The following is an 18,275-nucleotide window of genomic DNA, read 5'->3' as shown; positions in this document are numbered from 1 at the left end:
TTTGTGATGGTTTTTGTTGAAATGTTTTTTCATCTGAAGCTACTGTGCTGATCGTGAAAAGTTAAAATTTAGCAAATTCATTGATCTTTATTTGAAAAATTTATAAAGTTCTTTGAAATACAGGTGGTTGAGGAGTGATACAAGTATGAAATTTTAGTCATATTTACAGGTTTGATATTGCTGGCATCTGTGGCCACATTCATTGACGTATGCGGATGCCCTTCTGAACTAACTACAAGGCAAACTAGTGTATATAAGTAAAAGTAAATCTACAGTAATTTAAAAAAACAAAACCTCATTGTGTACTGGATATTAAAAAGCTGCTCTGTAGGAAGTCTGTCCTGTGTACTCCTTGTAATCATTATCAATGGCATATCTGCCTCCATTCACTGTAAAGTTTGTCTGCTACTGCAGATCATGATTGAGATTGCTAAAATAGATCTTGCCAAGTGAAGAGTTGTTGAACTAAATCTGCTAAAAACATGAAGTTGACTTTCCCACATGGCAAGAAGATGAGAAAAAATTCTTTCGGTTGTAGCATGTATAGTGCTCAACTGCATAAAGACTGGATTATTGTACATGCAGCTAAATTCTATGTTGACATCAATTGGAATTCCACGTTGAACCTTCCTTATGCAGTGCTGTGGAGCTGAGTTTGCTGAGTGTTTCAAGGCTTGTATTTCCTCACTGTTCTGAAAATACAGTGTTAAAACTTAGCATATGTTGTAACTCTTGTCTACTTGAGAGTCCACAGTTAGATATTTTTCTTTTCCTCCCTGTTGCCTGATCCACCGTGGAGTTGTCTCAAACAGTCCTACCCCAACAACTGTTCTTTGTACTTGCGTAATGATACTATCAAGGCTTTCTTAAATGTATATGAAAGCTGCTAATAATCATGGTGGCAGATCAATATGTAAATGGCTGCTCCCACTGCGCTGCAGTAAAAATAGTTCTGCTCTCCAGCCAAGGGTTATAGGACTTCTCAAGCCTTAGCTTTCAAATTCTTTTGCGGCCTTTTTATTTCTAGTATAACTGCTTCATGGCTTGGTCAAAAACTCTACCATAACTATTTATTGGAGGTATCCTCTTTGAAGAGAATTGCAGTTCCTTCAGTTGGTTGGGCCTCGTCTTTTGTATGCACTTGGACAGTACACCTTCCTCAGAGTGGAGACACTCAAGGCAAGACCAGATAACATTTGGGTGGCTCATCCTAAAAGGAAAAGGCTAGAACTTAGACGTAGGAAAACTACTTTCAAGGTGAGGTGGTAGGAAGGTCCAAGAAACCCCGAGTTTCCCTAGTTCATCTTATATATTTATTAGTTACCTTCCTGTAAAGAGAGTAAATGGAAGGAGGCTTCCCAGCTGAGCTCTTTCCCAGATTGTAGTGGCCTTGGGGGAGGCTCAGGGTAAGTATAAGAGCTTACGTTCCTCTCCTGAAAACCCTTCAGTGGAAGGCGTACTGCTCCAATTTTCATCACACACAAAAAATCAGATTTTCCTTTCCGCAAGAGAAATCCAAAAGATGTTGTTAACTTCTACTTGAAAATCGAGGCACAAAGACCTTTTCCCTGTGACTAATAAAAAGATTAAAATCCAAACACTTAAACTGCTTGAATTGAAATAATTTTTCACAGGCCTAGTTAAAATGTGAGTTCTAAAGCTTGGGTTTTTTTCTGAATTCATGCTGCTCTTGGTAATTATAATTCAGTTTGAATTTTGTAACTCTTATATTTGCCAAGAAGGAAAAGTGCTGGAGGAAGTCGGCAAACGCAAAAGAACAGTTCCTGCTTCTGTGGAGAATAAAAATGTGCATGGCCCAGAGTAGCATTGAAGATGTTTGGGTTTTTTTGTCCCCACTGGGATTTACTTCCATTTGCAAAGTTTTTGTGTATACGCGAGGAGTTTTACTTGCATACTGTTCTGCCTTCTTAGATAAAATAATTGGCATTTATTTAGAAAATAAGATTCCTTTAGATTTTAAGACAGTACTAACTAACATCATAAATTAATTGCTTAGGACTCATTAACAATAAACAGGAATCCTGTATTAAATAGGCTCCTTAAAAATGTCTGTTTTCAAAGAACCTGTATTACTTCAGTTGTCATAGCACAATCGCATTTTAATTGTTGTGCAGACTTGTTAACACTGGAATGCTTATGTTTAGCCACCTCGCACATCTCATCCGGTGGTGAAATTTTCCTGTACCGACTGTGAACCGATGGTCATTGACAAACTGCCTTTTGATAAATATGAGTTAGAACCTTCACCGCTGACCCAGTTTATCCTGGAAAGAAAATCTCCTCAGACCTGCTGGCAGGCAAGTAGAATACATGCTGAATTGAAGTTATTTATAGAATGCTGTTTTTCGTAGATTTTATTTCATAATCAGAAAAGGATGTAAAATTTCAGCACACAATACGTTGGATTTACAGACAATATAATGTGTTTTATTGCAGGTATATGTGAGCAATAGTGCAAAATACAGTGAACTTGGTCATCCTTTTGGTTACTTGAAAGCTAGTACAGCGCTGAATTGTGTGAATTTATTTGTGATGCCTTACAATTATCCAGTCCTCCTTCCATTGCTAGGTAAATACCACTTCATAAAAATTTTCTTAGGTAGTAAGCAATTGAAAAATTTATCTCATCTAAATAGATTTCTGCAATTAATGCCAGTATTAATCACACCTGTAGAAAAGTAGAATGTTGGACAGTATTTGTTATCAGTAACTTGTTTCACTTGTCACCAATTGGCTGACCTTTATGACTCAGACTCAACGTGTAAGATTTACTTGATCATTATTCTTTCAGATAATTTTTGGTCTCACATTTTTCATTATTTTAGCCATTTTTCCCAATCTGTTGTTTCAATTACCAGTTCAATTTGATAATTTATCAGGTTCCCTCTTTTGGCTGCAACATTGTTTGTGTGTATTTAGTTATATATATATATGTATGTGGTAAAATATATATATTAATTTAAACATTGAGGAATTGGCATTTCTTAGAGTTTCTTTTATTAGAAAAAAGGTGCAATGCTGTCTAGACAAGCCTTTCATTTTGTCTCTTTTTATGACCATCAGATGACTTGTTTAAAGTACACAAGGCAAAGCCTACATTGAAATGGCGACAGTCATTTGAAAGCTATTTGAAGACAATGCCTCCTTATTATCTTGGGGTAAGATGACTTACTGTGTTAAAATTTTTGTTTTATTGTGTAACTACCGTTATCTTTCCACTATGGGTATATTCCCTATTTCAAGTAGAATATGTATTAATTTAAGAGAATAGCTAAGCTTCATGCATAATGATACTATTTTCACTGGAGTCCTGTGGAAGGCTTGAGACGTGAATGTTAGAAAACTTCATAATCTAAATAATAATATTCTGTATAACTATAGATAATATATTGTTATATATTATATAATTGTATAAAAATTATGTATCTGTTAATAATTTATTCTGTATGAATGGAACAATGCTTTAAAACAATGAAAAAATGCTGCCCTGAAAGTCTGTTTTTCTTTTCTAACTTTGACGACCTCAGGTTCTATTTGATATGGATACAATTAGTTCAAGTATGTGTACAACACTTAAATATGACTGTACAATGTATTACATGTTTCAGCCTTTGAAGAAAGCTGTGAGAATGATGGGAGCACCAAACCTGATAGCTGACAATGTGGAATATGGACTTAGTTACAGTGTCATTTCATATCTCAAAAAGTTGAGTCAGCAGGTAATGTTGAAGCAAAAGAGCAGTAAAAACTTATTCTAATATCAGGATAATCTTAAAATACTCAAGTTCAATGGCTTTGAAGATAAAAAGAGCAGAAAGATCAAGTTAATACCTTCCCATAACCAATTAGCAAAAAAGCATTTTGGTTTTCTGAATTGAAGGAAAACTTGACATTTAAATATAGGCTTTATAGACTGGACTATAAAGACAGATATGGAGGCACAAATTGAGATTTTTTTTTGTACACAGAGTAACATACTTTTGTCCAAAAGAAAACATGTTGCCTTACATTAGATATTAAATATGTTCTAGCATATTTTTTTTTTAGAAAATAGAGATCTGTACTTTATGCATCTGAATCAGAAAGTGTCCTCTCTTTGGCTTGTGAAATGAAATGGGAAGTGTTCAGTAAATATAAACTGACATAATTCAGAATCTAAAATAAGGATACAACCTAGAAGTGGCAAGTGACCTTTTGAAATTGTTGACTGTGTTCAGAATAGTGCCCGTATCTTTGACTAGTCTCCTGCACCAGCTAAAGCATTTCTGCCCTGCTACCTCCACTTTCGTTGAACTGTGCATGTTAAGCTTTCTTGTTCAAGATGATAAAATAATGCAGTACGTTTAAAACTTCAAGAAACAGTAGTGCAAGTACTTGTAACTTGGCTAATGAGTTCTTATGGACCAGCTTTTTCTTAAAGCATTAATATAAATGATTATTTAAGGAAGCAAACCTGAAGTTTACAGTATATCAAGTCATAGTTGTATTGCTCAGTATTCTGTGAACTAATCTCTCAACCTAGACACCTAAAATGTAACGGCATGCACTGCCAATTGTACTTAAAGCTTTTCTAACTTCTGAAAGGATTTGCCAGTAGAGACTTGATATTCTTAAGTACATACTCAAATTTTGAGTAGTCTACAAATCTATGTGGAACTGCAATACTAACATTGGCAGGTGTATTACTAAATTACTTTTGGCTCTTTTTCCAACTGTATTCTGCCAAAAAGCTGGTGTTTATGAACATGTTTAATTTTGGTACAAATAGAACATAATATTGGGGTTAGGTCTGTCTAGTCAAACAGAATCGGGTATTATGTATTTCAAGTTGATTAATGTTACGACTGTTCATACTGAGCTTTTAAAAAGTTAATACCATTGTGTGACCGATTGCAACTATAGCTGTGGGAGAATCGGTCTTCTGAGAGTTAGTGTTTAGCTGTTATTGTACAACAGTCTATGTGAGTACAGATAGATTTGCAGAGAATTACTAGTTAAATTATGGCATTTTATGAAAATAAAAGCATTGCATGCATATTGGTGCTTAGATACTGTAATGGGCAGCAGAGGAGAAATATGCAGAAGACCTAGGCACAAACTGTTCTCTGTATTTAAAACTGTAGAAAGCATTAAGTGGTTATGTATTAAGCACTCCTTAAGCACTCATCCTGGTTATGGTCGTCATAGTATATTAGCACATTGTTGAATCTTCTAGGTAGGAATTTAAAATGAATAAGTCTGACTAATCCTTTTAAGAGCGTATTGTCAATTTTATTTATTTATTTATTTCAAATTAAGGCCAAAATAGAGTCCGATAGAGTCATTGGCTCTGTAGGCAAAAAGGTAGCGCAAGAGACTGGAATTAAGGTCAGAAGCAGATCACACAACCTGTCTATGGCACATAGGAACGATTTTCAACATCTGCTACAGGGGATTACTGGGGAAATTCCTCATAGACCTCTAGACCTCAATATGAAGGAGTATGCTGGGTTCCAAATAGCTTTGCTGAATAAGGTAAGCACCACTGTGTGTAATGTTGTTATTTTCAATATACTTCCATTGAAATGCTAGATATTGTTTCATACATGGTATTAACTGGAACTTTATTTACTGGAACTATAGGATTTGAAACCTCAGACTTTTAGAAATGCTTATGACATACCCAGAAGAAATCTTTTGGATCAATTAACACGAATGAGATCTAATTTACTGAAGAGTACTCGCAAGTTCCTCAAAGGACAAGATGAAGGTTAGATAACAGTTTATTTTTTGCCTGACTGTGATATGATTGGTACTAAAAAACAATGAAGACTGTAACAAATAGTGTAGTTCTTTAAAACTTAGTGGATGTCCTATACTGCCATTAAATGGCATGGGTTTTAGAATTTTTTCCTTAAATAACTTACTGGAAATAAAAATGGTGAGGATAGAGAAGATGGGGATTCACTGCCCTTCCTTTAGTCCATAGGAGGAGACTTGGGCTTTTACGTAAGACTCTTTGTTCACTGGTTTTTTTCCCCCAACTTTCATGATATATCTTAAAATCACAGCGCGGTTCTGAACATTACGATTGTCTGCATAGAAGTGGGATGTGAGCAGTGGAAAAGTAAGCTTGCTCACTCGGTGCTGCCAGTGTGACTCTTTTGCCCCTTAAGCCAACAGCAAATAGTTCAGTCTGATTTATTGCTTTACCTTTCTACTGTGTCTTCTGGAGCTGCTTTATGGCATCTTAACAAACAAGATTATGAAGTAAGTGGAGAAAATTAGAAGGGCAATCAATACAAGTGAAAGTGTATGTTATATTAGTCCTGCCACCTCTTAGATCAGGTTAACATTTGTGATCAAGTGATGATGTAATGTGAAATGCAGAGAAGTTGCTCTTTGGGTAGGGGGTTAAACCACATAAAAACTGTTAGGGTTTTTTCTGCTAGTGTATGTTTTGCGTGATGAAAGGCTTGACAACTTCAACTAAATCCATAAGAAGTTCAGAATCAGGTCCTGTGTATTTCAGGAATTTGTTACAGATTACAAAAATCACTGTTGCTTTTGGAAAATGCTAGTCTTAATTAAATTTTGGGTGGCTAAAATTGGGTAGAGTTATATCAAAGGTGTATGTAGCATGGCATTACTACTATGCATTAATGTAGCTGTTGTTTGTAGTAATGACTTAGTTATTTGTTCCCAGTCTGTTTTTTTTTTACCTCTCCTACCTCATTGAAAAGTTATGGGACACTTTGGAAAACTAACATCCATGCATGCATGACAACTATTGCTTATTTCTGTGTCATAATGACAAATACACAAGGCATACTGATCCATTTGAGCAAGTTCTCTGCACTCAAAACATGATGTTATATATACTGGTTAGACAATAATAATGGTGAGTTTTGCACAAATATTTTGTTAATGCATTTGAGAGAATGAAGACTTGGAGGTGTGGGGTGGATATAGTCTAAATTCTCATAAGGTGAACAGTATCACGTATTAATAAACCCTTCTGTTATGATAGATCAAGTTCACAGTGTACCTATAGCACAAATGGGAAACTACCAGGAGTATCTAAAACAAATACCTTCTCCGCTCAGAGAGCTTGATCCTGATCAACCACGAAGGCTTCATACGTTTGGCAATCCATTCAAATTGGACAAAAAGGTGACTTTCTGTAATGCTTTTTAAAAAATGTGCTGTTGTGAGTGGGTGCTGCTGATTAAACCATTCAAATAGCAATGTATCAGAGAAACACTTTGAAATATTTGGGAAAGTGCTGCTTACAAGAGAGTCTCTCTGATGTTTTTCCATCAATAATGTCCTATGGAGGACAATCTATATTGGAAACCAGTATTATGCCTCTGAATTATATTTAAATGAAATACATTTGTCGTGTAGTATAGCTAATACCTAATTATATATCCTTTACCAAACTTCCCCCATAAAAACCTTGCTGTAACTTTGAGATCGTGGACTCTCCCTTTTGTCCAAATCAGTTTTGGACATGACCAAATTACCAATATCATTTAGAGCTTGTCTTTTAAATGTTTGAGTCATTTTGCAGTTACTGAAAAGGAAGCTTGACATCCTACTCAGTTGTCTTGGCAGACTGCTTGGTAAGGGCCCTAAGCACATCGGTTTAGTCTGGGAAGGATTTGATATGGTTTTCTGGTATTACTTTGGATGACAGTTGAGAATTCAGTGCATGATGGCATGTAGTACATAGTTGCCTTATACACAGTAAATATAATCATAATGTCAAAGCATTAATTATATTTTGTGGTTTTGGCTTAAACTTATTCTCCCCGTTAAATTAATTATAGGGAATGATGATAGATGAAGCAGATGAATTTGTATCGGGACCTCAAAATAAACATAAAAGACCCGGAGAACCAAATATGCAAGGGATTCCGAAAAGACGGCGTTGTATGTCCCCCCTGCTCAGAGGTCGACCGCAAACTCCCCCAGTTGTGAATAATCACATTGGAGGAAAAGGGCCACCAACACCAATCGCACAAGCACAGCCTGACCTTGTTAAACCTATTCCTATTCACAAAAGTAAGTGAATTTTCATCTTCAGAGCACTTGTTTTTTAATTTATGCAAAAAACTTGTTGCTGTAGCAATACCACTGGCTGATTTCCCAAATGTGGCAATGTTTTCCCTCATATTTAAGAGTGCATCTGGAGTAAATTACAGAAAGAGTTAATATAGTTCTCCAGACAGTCTTTTTTGTATGAACTTCCCAGTATAAACAATGTATTTCCTGTATTAAGTGAGGAGGCAATGTAAACGGTCAGAAGGATGTTCTTCCTTTGCCTCGGATTTCAGATGCTCCAGAAGTATCACAACATGAAGTTAATTTGAATTTTGCTGTGGTGCAGTGAATTCACTTCCCTTTCTGTGTAAGTCTTGCTCACTGTTCAGCACTGAAGTAAACTTTAAAGTTAAGGTAAACTAAACTAAAAAGCCAGTTCAATTTCATGGGGAAAGACAATCATGTCATAAAACCACATTTTACAGGTGCTTTTTCTTTTGATGGCAGTCCATATAGCAATTTCCCTTTTCATATAAAGACTATATCTGTGGTGTTTTTAAGCCATTAACTGCTAGGAGATACAGTAATGTGCTCAGTGTTACAACCCACAAACATGTTTTCTTACACCTAGCATGTACAGTAGACAAGGAAGCTGGAGCATAGCTTTATAAGAGTATAATACTAAACTGACTCAGTGACTTTTATGAGATGATGAAGAACGTGAAACTGGCAAGTGTTATCTTTTTTTTCAGCATCAGAAACAAATAATGAGGCTACAATGGATGATGTAGTTGAGAATCACGTTACAGACCCACTTTCATCAGATTTCCCAAATACTGTGGATTCAGAGTTTTCAATGTCCTCTTCTCCGTTCAATTCATTGGATCGACCAGCAGCTCATACAGAGGATGTAGGCCATGAACATTTAGGGAATAACTTGAATGTTGATGGGTTTTTGGAGAATCATGAGGAATCAGGTGGTAAAGAACAAAGTACTGAAGAGAACTTGCCAATGTCTTCACCAAGCAAAGGGAAAAAACCAATGCACTGCAGAAGTTCCAGAGAGATTAACATAGAGCTCAGAGCACAAATTATGAAAGAGATCCGAAAACCAGGAAGGAGTAAGTATACCTAATATGTCTTCCAGGTGATTCATGTGAGAGCTAGACAAAGAATTCATATTCAGTCACTATTTTAGAAAAACACTGAACTGTGAGACTGAAGCAAAATAAATTTATAGCTGAAAAGATTTATTGTAAAATGTCTGTTAAAAACTTCCTGGATGAGTGATTAAAACATTGCTATACCTATCAATGTTCGTGAAAGTCATGGGTTTTTATAGTATCAGTATTAGAATTAGGTTGTTAGGTGTGCCAGTAATATCCTAAACTGCAGTATCCTGTGATTTTTAATATTAGTGTTCATTAAACAGTATGTCACTGCTGCAGTCCTGGTTAGATAGGAGGTATATCCTAAAAGCTTACAAAAGCTGAATGAAATCTGTGATATTTCACTAAGATTTCACTCAGATCTATTACAACAGATACCTGTATGGGCATTTCTTAAGTACCTGTTATTTTGCTCTTCTCTTTAAGAGTATGAAAGAATTTTCTTTTTACTGAAGCATGTACAAGGAAGCTTACAAACCCGACTGATATTTTTACAAAATGTTATTAAAGAAGCTTCAAGGTAGGTAACTGAGTTGTACTAATCTTACAAAACTGCACTGTGTACTGCCATAAATAACTGCTTGACAACTATGCGGTTCTTTGTCTGAAACTTGCCACACAATGCTTTGCATGGCAAGTAAATAATTCCCTAGAAAAAACAGAAATGCATAAATTTCCTGTTACGTTGTTTGCACAAGGTCACTTTTTTGCCTCAGACTTTGTCTTAAAAATGTTAGCAGCTGTAACTGCCGAGTCGCCATAAATGTACATGGAAAATGGTATAGAAAGAGATGGTAACTTGAGAAAATCGTTGAAGTGTGAGCATGCTGCTAATTTGAAAAAACTGACGGAACTGCATATTGCTGTGAATTAGGCTTTCGGAAACAGTTGAAATTCATTGTTCTGCATCAGCTCAGAATCTTGTCCTATAAATAGTTTTGAGATCCAGGTATGCTCCATAAAGATATGTCTCTGCTCTTCAGATATTTTTCCTTCAGAGATACTGTAGTCCTGTCTGAGGCTGTGGAAATAGGAGGTGGTTTGTCACTGGAGTAGAGACTTGCTGAAGATTTAAACTCAGTGTTGTTAACCCAGGTAGAAACTGTTCCTTACAGCATCCTTAGACTGATCATGCTTGCTTAGCCTTCTACAAGTTTACTAAGAGGAAAGAAAGCAGAAACATGTAATTATGATTGGAACCTATAGTGTTTGAATTGAAGTGAACTAATAGTTCCAGCATCTTGCTTGGATCATAAATGTAACTGTAACTTTGAGACTTATTTCAGAAGCCTCAAAGAACAGCTGATTTTTTTTTCTCTAATCTGTTTTTGTAGTAGTCAGCCTTTTCCCTGTGGCATTACTAAACAAATTTTGATTAAATAAAAATCAAAGCAATTTTTGGGTAAAACCATGCCAAGTTTAAGGTACACTGAATGTTGGACATCCGTACAGCTCTTCTAGCCTTCTACTGCCAGCACAGTGGGGCATGTAGATTTATATAGACCATGCTCTTCCTACAGCAACTGTTAGTTTATCATGCTTTTGCTTGATCTGTGTTTTTTATGCCACCTGTCAGACTTGTTCCATAGCCTGTAGATTGCACTTTTCTTTACTGTCTCAGCATAGCAGAACAGTACTGTTGCTCCTGGAGTCTGTAGCAGCTCTTAGTGGGGTTGGAATATTTGCACCTCTAAAATTAGGCTCTTTAGATCATGTATAATTCTTGTCTGTTGCAAAGCCTCTCTATTCTAGTTATCTTAAGCTGACTGTTTCCCTACAAAATCTGGCAGCAGTTGAGTGTTGCTGTTGGATGCATCAGAATTAAATCCCATCTCTCACCATAGCCAACAGTTTTCTGTATCTACTGGTGGAAAAAGTTGGCAATCCTGTTGTTCTTGACAGTTGTTAAACTTCAATTTTTATTGGTTTGAGTGTAGGAGCAACTTAATGTCTCTCCTTCCTCTTCTCTCCTTGGTTAGATTTTTATAGCGTGGCCATTTTATCCACCAGGATAACACTGCCTACAATCCCTGTGCAGTTCTTTGCTTCTTTCCTTATCCAGGCAAGCTATCACATTTAACCAAGGTTCCCTGCTGCCTGCAGGAAACATCTCTAAGCTTTCCAGTGTTGTCAGGATAGTCTTGTTTGGTTAACTGATAGCTGACCTCTGCAATGCCATGGAATGCAATTAAAACTTGGGAAGCCTGCTCTCTTTCCCTGATCCAAGGAGCTCTGACTCTGAACACAGACTTAAGAAAGCTCTTAAGAAATGCTTAACATTTCAGCAAGAAAGTGTGTGTTTAAACACAGTCCTCATCCAATTCTGGAGGTTAATCCACTAGAGTTGAGAGAGAGGAAGATTTCTAAAACAATCCAGTTTTCAGCTTCCTTTGGAAGCTGCCCCACAGTTCCTCTTCTGATAGCAGAAAAGCTATCATACTTGAGAGGCAGAAATCAGGATGGGATAGACAATGGATTTTTTTCAGTCGATTGTAAAAATATTAAAGATTAGGAGATACCACATCTCAATTTCAAATTCTTGGCTGTTTCTATTCTGACGGAGGCTTTTCTTATGCTTAGTGGTACACATTTGGCGCAGCCTGAGCAGGTAGTATTAGTACTTACAAGGAGTCCTTACTGAACACAAGAAATGTGACTTCCCAATAGATGGCTATAACTTTGGATGCACAACATGAAGAATTATTTAGGAAAGGGCTAAAAGAATTAGCCTATGTAGTGGAGAGGTCTCCAGTATTTCTGGCATTGGCATAGCAATCCATTTATGGTCTTAGCACTAAGAATAAGTGTGTTATTTTTATTCTGTGCTAAGTAGTCTAGAGCAAACGTTGACAAAAATATGGATCAAAATTCTCCAAACCAACCAACCTCTTAGTATGAGAAATTCAATACCCTTTTATTTATGCTTCAAACTAAGAGCTTTAAGCTACTAATACACACAGAAAAACCCAAGGTGTACCCCAACAAAATGCTGAGCAATACCTACTTGCAATAAAAGTGCTGGCAAGAATTAATACAACCAATTTCAAAATAATAATGACAATTTATGCTCAATAGATAGAACTACTCAAGGAAGTTTTATTATTAAGGGTACTAATTTTCCTAGCAGAATGAAGAGCTGACTTAGAGTCAATGCTTAATTCTGTTAATTACAATATTAGTTAATGTAAATTTCTTCCGTTGCCTTGAGGAAAAAAATATTGCTTGCTGTAGGGTTCAGCATTTGGAATAGAACTTGCAGTGACATGTACTGAGGGCTGGACGTGGTGCACTGTAAACCTGAATTCTTGTGCCAACAGTAATGCGAGAATAGTTAGCAATGTGTTTTTTCTCCACCTTCCACCAGGTTTTGAGTTTCTGGGAAATGTCTGATGTTAACTTGTACAGCTGTTTCAGAGGGGCTTGAAGGTATTCTGGAAAATAACATTGCCCGGGCACTTGCACAGAATATAAGCGTGTTAAATTTTCACTAGGTTATATTAAAGCACTTTGCTATTAGCTTAAATAATTTTGCTTTTACTAGAGGGAATGAGAATGAATAGTTACCTATTTCCCAGGTTAATACTTTTCAACAAGCAGGGAGCAGTTGTGCAAGTAATGGTGGGGAAGCAGTACTGGAAGTGTGGGGCTTCTGTGGGGTTACTGAGAACTGTGATGAGAAGGATGGGTAAGGGCCCAGAGCATGGGTGTTCAACAAGGTAGTAAGTGTCTGGGAATGGGACCTTGTTTCCCCACAGTTAAGCTGGGATTGTAGGGAGGTCTGTGGTCTGGGAATTAGGGCAGATGCCATGCTTCTGTGAGGCAAGAACGTGGGCTCGGAGGCCTGGCCAGGACTAGAGGCTTTTGCCAAGGTTTAATAAGGTCATAGAATCACTGAATCACAGAATCTTAGGTTGGAAGGAACCTCGGGGATCACCTAGTCCAACCTTTCTGGGAACTCAGCGTTATAGTTCAGAATAATACTGAGTTGAGAAAGTGGGTGATATTTTTATTGCTGCTTATCTTTGAGTGTGTGTACGGCTGCCAAAGCACCAGTCAGAAGTGGCTTCTCAGATGCAGAAATGTTGTAAGGGGAAGGGCTAGCTGGAAACAGCAAGGAGCTGTGTGCACGCTGAGGCAGGGCCATAAGCAAAGGAGGCAAAATGGTCTGCTGTTTAAATTTATGTAACTGGTGTGGAATAAAACTGCAGAGACTCCAGGTATGGATTTACATCTGTGTATTCTTTAATTTCTTTCTCAAACTTCTAATTTGTATTTTCTTGTCAGGAAATCTGCTGTGCACTGTGTAATTCCTTCACCAGTACGAACTTCACTTAAACTTCTGTGAATGCACCCTGAAGGTGTGCAAATAATCCCTAAAAGCTGTTGCCAGCTTGAGGATTATAATTCTTCTGGCATATTTTTTATTTCTGTACTTTAGAATTTTAATTCTGGAAGCAGTAAACACTTAACTCTCCTTTTCCTGGCTTTCTGAGGGCTGAGAAATGTTCAACAACGTGCTAGAGTAGACTGCTGTAAGCATAGTTTTGTATTCTCTCATTAAATGGAAAGGAACTTGAGGAGACAACATCTACACGTATGAGGTATCTATAACCTCATCACGCACTGAACCTAAAATAATAACTGAAGTTTCCAGGGTTCAGTAAAAGTTTTGTGAACAATGTTTCATGTATTACTGTGTGCATCCATTATTATGCTTTGTTTTAAATACAGGTTTAAAAAACGAATGCTGATAGAACAGCTTGAGAGTTTTCTGGAAGAAATCCATCGCAGATCCAGTCAGGTCAACCATATCAACAGCAGCTAAGAAACACTGCACACAAGAGAAAGCCACAGCAGGGCACTGCTGTCCTTACTTGCATTCATTTTTGACATGCACTCTTATCTCAAGTTCCTATACCTGAAAGAATGAGAAGCTGCTTTATAAAATGATGCGAAAAGTATCCATCATCTTTTCTTTTTCTTCTGTTATTTTTGTAATGTGAAAAATCACAAAAACATTTTTATTTAACTAAATGGAGAACTTCTTGCTTGTCATGGACTTAAGTGTCACTTTCCCTCAGGTTCTATTTTTCTTAATCCAACCTTCAAAACTGTCACCTCTTAAGGTTGAACTTTGCCAAAAAGTTGCTTTGTAATTTTCAAAAGAAAAAAGCACATACATTAAACAAGGTAATGTTTTGTATATACAGTTATTTTGGATATATTATTGTAAGTTGTATAAATGTATTTTGAAAAATATTTAAGAAAAGCACTTTTGTTATTCCATCAATAAAAACTCTATTTTAATCTTTGTGTAGGATTGAGTACAGTTTTTATTGGAATATGGTTCATTTGGCCTTCCCTTTCCAGAGCTTCCATGTTCTAGTATCAGTGTTAAAGAATGAACAGCAGTTTTGTCTCACTGGATATTCTGCTCCTAATTGGAGAACGAGTGAAAGGAAGCTAATGCTGAATCGCAGTTACGGCAGGATGATACCCTGTGGCCTTGTGTCCTTTGGGCTTTGCTACTCAGTGACTAGCTCAACAAACTGAGGTACTGTATCCACACCCACAAGCAATGACAAAACCCGCAGTTTTATGGCGATACAATGTAGTAAAGCAGGGGTCAGTAGCCTTTGAGGAATACTGCACAGAGTTTTTGTGTCCGAAGTTTTTACATGTTTACAGGAACAGCTAGAAGGTGCTGCTGTTTGGACACAAAATACCACTGAATGCTTTATTGTGCGTGTCTTTCATCTGTGCTAGACGCTCCAAACTCCTGGCAAGCTTTGTTTGATTCAGCGGGAGCAGCTCCCCTCTGATGCTTTTCCTACGTGTCAGTGGTTTGCAGTGTTCACCCAGAATCTTCATGGGGCCTGGTTTCTGATGCTTGTGCCATGAGTTGCTGAATCGTGTACTAAAACGCTCACTGTATCCCAACTTTTGTCAGGATGCTGAAAAAAGCATTTTTCTAGATGTTTTTAGCCTCATTCAGTGCTCTTCAGGAATGTCCATTCTACGCTGTGTTAATTTAAAAAAAAAAAGTAAGGTAGTAAAGGTAGTACACTACCTCTTTTGGCAATAGTTTGGTCAATGAGTGGGTATTTCTGCTTCCTATTTGTCAGTTTTGAAACAGCCTCTCAACTTGATTTCCTTTTCACAGCATTTTGCTTCTTGCTTGTTACTACCTCAGCTGGGTTATATCTAAGTCTAGGACCAGATTGAACTTCAATTTTTGTTCTCAAGTTTTTGACTTGAGGACAGGGAAATGAAGTTGTGCTTCAAAAATAACATATACCACAGTTTCCTTGTGGGATGCTTTCTTTCAGACGACCTACATACTCGGCAGCAGTCAAGCTGACTTTAACTTCGATGAAGAAGTTAAGCAGAAGCTGTTTGCCCACACTCTGAAATATTTAAGTGGCAAAATCTCTTTTTTTTTCCTGAAATGGTTATATGCTTACTGCCTTTGCTGTAGTCGTGGTGCTAATGGTTCCTAGGCAGCTGTAACTTTCCAATAGTACATACACTACTGGAAGAGTGAGGACTTCCTCACTCTTGCAAAAGTGATATGGTTTAAAACAGTGTTTTAATAAATACATATAATGTAGCCTTTAATTTCATTGAAGGAAAGCTCATGATGGGAGGAACAGAAGACTGTTTGTCTAGTGTTTTTTATGAAGGATTTGTAACTCTTCCTATAAAGAGTACGGAACCTGTAAATGAAAATATTAACATTATTTCAGTTTGGGACCACATTTTCAAAGTGTAATACAGTTTAAATACATAAATTAAGCACGGAACCAGCAGATTTGTGATCATTAGTTGCTTGTATGGAAAAATTGGCTGTAATTGCACACTTACCTTAGAATAATTTGAATATTTCTGTATTAAAAACAAAAAGGCCTTTCCAAATAGTTGGTAACGCAAATCAGATATTTGCCCAAACCTGAAACTTACCCAAATCATTGGCTAAAGAATCACTTTTGAACTGAGCAAAACAGAGCCTAAATTCATTCCTTTGTGTTGATACTGTAGTTACAGAAGAGATCATTACAATCCTTGAATGAAATCACTGCCTCAGATTCTTTGAGTTTGTGGTTCAGTTGTTTGTATTGCTTTTACCTTGCCTGTCCTTCAAAGGCAGTATGTTCAAACCTGAAAGTCAGATTTAAAAAAAAACCCAAACTTTTTCAATTATTTCAGGCAGAACTGTGCTATTGAAGTCTTGCAAAATATTTCTGCTGCTACTAGAAGACCGATGCAATGAAGATTTTTGGTCTACATAGATTCATTGTGACTTTATGGGGATAGCAAGGTTTAAGTACCTCTAGTTAGGTTAATAAAATGTATTAAAAGCAACTCTTGTTTACCCTTTCCCCTTTTCATACCTGAACAACTTCAGTCACTAAGTCTGAACACACAAAATAACGGCTTTTAATGCAAAAAGTGAAAACTGAAAAGCTTAAATCACAGAAATGTACTTCTGATTTCGAGTTGATTGGAAGGGATATATTTTGTTAAGCTACATATAAAAATCCTGTTTTACAATCTGATCTTCATATTTATGTAATTTATATACTGTAAACTGAGCTATTTTATTCACAGAAATCAGTTTGTTCTTAATTCTGAAGAGTCTGTGGCTCGGGTTTCATAGGTCAGCTTTTAGTGCCTTGTTTTTGTTTTTAATTCTGCATTTGCCAAGTAAAAAAATATTCACTGAATGGTACTGATTGCTAAAGCATATTTCAAATAACCCTCACCAAGGTAATGCTTTTTTCCTTAAAGATGTGTTTGCATTTTGGTCAAGACGTAAGATACAGGTTTTTAAAGCAGAGTTTTACCTACCTGGGTATTCACCGACTAAAAAAGCAGTGTGTTGCTTGGAAGCAGATAAGGAGAATTATTCTCTTTGGTCGTCTTGCCAGGCCTCAGTGTTTTACTGAACCCTATAAATGGCTATATGTTTCCTTGAAATCTAAATGGAAGTGACCCCGGTTATGAGACAAACTTTGGTGGTTTGAAGGATTTTTAGGAAAATAATTAAGGTGCAAATTTACTGCATTGCTAAGAATGGTAAGAGTTGTTGGAGATGGCCTGATGCTTTGGAGGAGCAAACACCTGCTGAATGGTGCATAATGCAATTCTTCATTATTGCCAGCAATCTATATGGTGTTTTCCTTTGGCATAGTAACTTATGTGATCAGATGTCTGAAATGAGACACATGGTCTTAATACTGAAGCCAAAGGAGCACTGTGATGCTTCACTCTTTCAGAAAATGCTCTGCAATTTGGATTGTTTTGGGGGCTGGGGGAGTTACTGGTTCCAAAAGAAACATGCATTTTTTTTGGAAGTTCCTTGAAAAAATGAAGATACAACTCACGCTTTTTGCAGAGCTAAATTACCTGGCTACCTACAGTGAGTATCCATGGCTTCTGATAACCTGAATGTCTTGTGAGGATACTAAGTAGCGAAGAGTCCAGATGTGTAAAACTAATTCCTCGAAGGTGTTGGTATTCAAGATAAGAGGGAGGAGAAACTTGCTTCTGCTTATTCTGAGCTGTAGCTGGGCAAACGATTGTGGTCTTCAGAACTTCTGAGCTATCCCCCTAGAAACTGCTGAGGTGGAGTTAATACAGGGAATTTCAGGCCCTGGAGTCCTGGTGCCTGCAGACAGAAGTCTGTTTGCTGTGTGCCGTCTGTGTAGGCATGAATAAGTTTCATCTATAGGGAAAGGTTGCTATTTTAACTTCAGATATTAATCCAGCTGATCCAGCCCATCTGTAATTTGAATTGCCCTGTGGAGGTCAGCCCCTAATCCCGGGGCATTTAAGATCTGTAAGGCATTTCTAGTGCCTATAATTATGGTAGGAATCTTTTTGAGCACATACTGCGTGTACACAGAAGAGGCTAATCTGGCTGCCCTGACTTCTGTGACTATCATGCATTTTTTAAAAGAAATTAAACTGTTCTTTATGCTTTAAAAACCTTAAACCCACTGTTTCCATGGTTGTCGAAGTTCCCTGGACTGCAGAATGGCATGCTATTTACAAAGAATT

At 36.9% G+C, this 18,275-nt stretch overlaps 1 protein-coding gene across 3 annotated transcripts in view; it reads left to right on the top strand.

Moving 5' to 3' along the window:
- INTS6 (integrator complex subunit 6) overlaps window positions 1-14,527 on the top strand; it is a 46,745-nt gene extending 32,218 nt beyond the window's left edge. For 2 of the 3 annotated variants that reach the window (XM_064440914.1, XM_064440915.1), the window contains 11 exons: window positions 2,166-2,318; window positions 2,458-2,590; window positions 3,085-3,179; window positions 3,630-3,740; window positions 5,320-5,535; window positions 5,644-5,770; window positions 7,031-7,173; window positions 7,833-8,067; window positions 8,799-9,167; window positions 9,642-9,735; window positions 13,947-14,527. In XM_064440914.1, the coding sequence (XP_064296984.1) occupies window positions 2,166-2,318; window positions 2,458-2,590; window positions 3,085-3,179; window positions 3,630-3,740; window positions 5,320-5,535; window positions 5,644-5,770; window positions 7,031-7,173; window positions 7,833-8,067; window positions 8,799-9,167; window positions 9,642-9,735; window positions 13,947-14,040 (1,770 nt within the window). In that variant the 3' untranslated portion in view covers window positions 14,041-14,527. The remainder of the gene's footprint in view (window positions 1-2,165; window positions 2,319-2,457; window positions 2,591-3,084; window positions 3,180-3,629; window positions 3,741-5,319; window positions 5,536-5,643; window positions 5,771-7,030; window positions 7,174-7,832; window positions 8,068-8,798; window positions 9,168-9,641; window positions 9,736-13,946) is intronic. The other variant, XM_064440916.1, reaches the window with a different exon arrangement.
- The last annotated feature ends 3,748 nt before the right edge of the window (window positions 14,528-18,275 follow it).

Source organism: Phalacrocorax carbo, chromosome 1, assembly GCF_963921805.1.
Source record: "Phalacrocorax carbo chromosome 1, bPhaCar2.1, whole genome shotgun sequence".
Classification (NCBI taxonomy): domain Eukaryota; kingdom Metazoa; phylum Chordata; class Aves; order Suliformes; family Phalacrocoracidae; genus Phalacrocorax; species Phalacrocorax carbo.
This window is presented reverse-complemented; position numbering and strand designations above follow the sequence as displayed.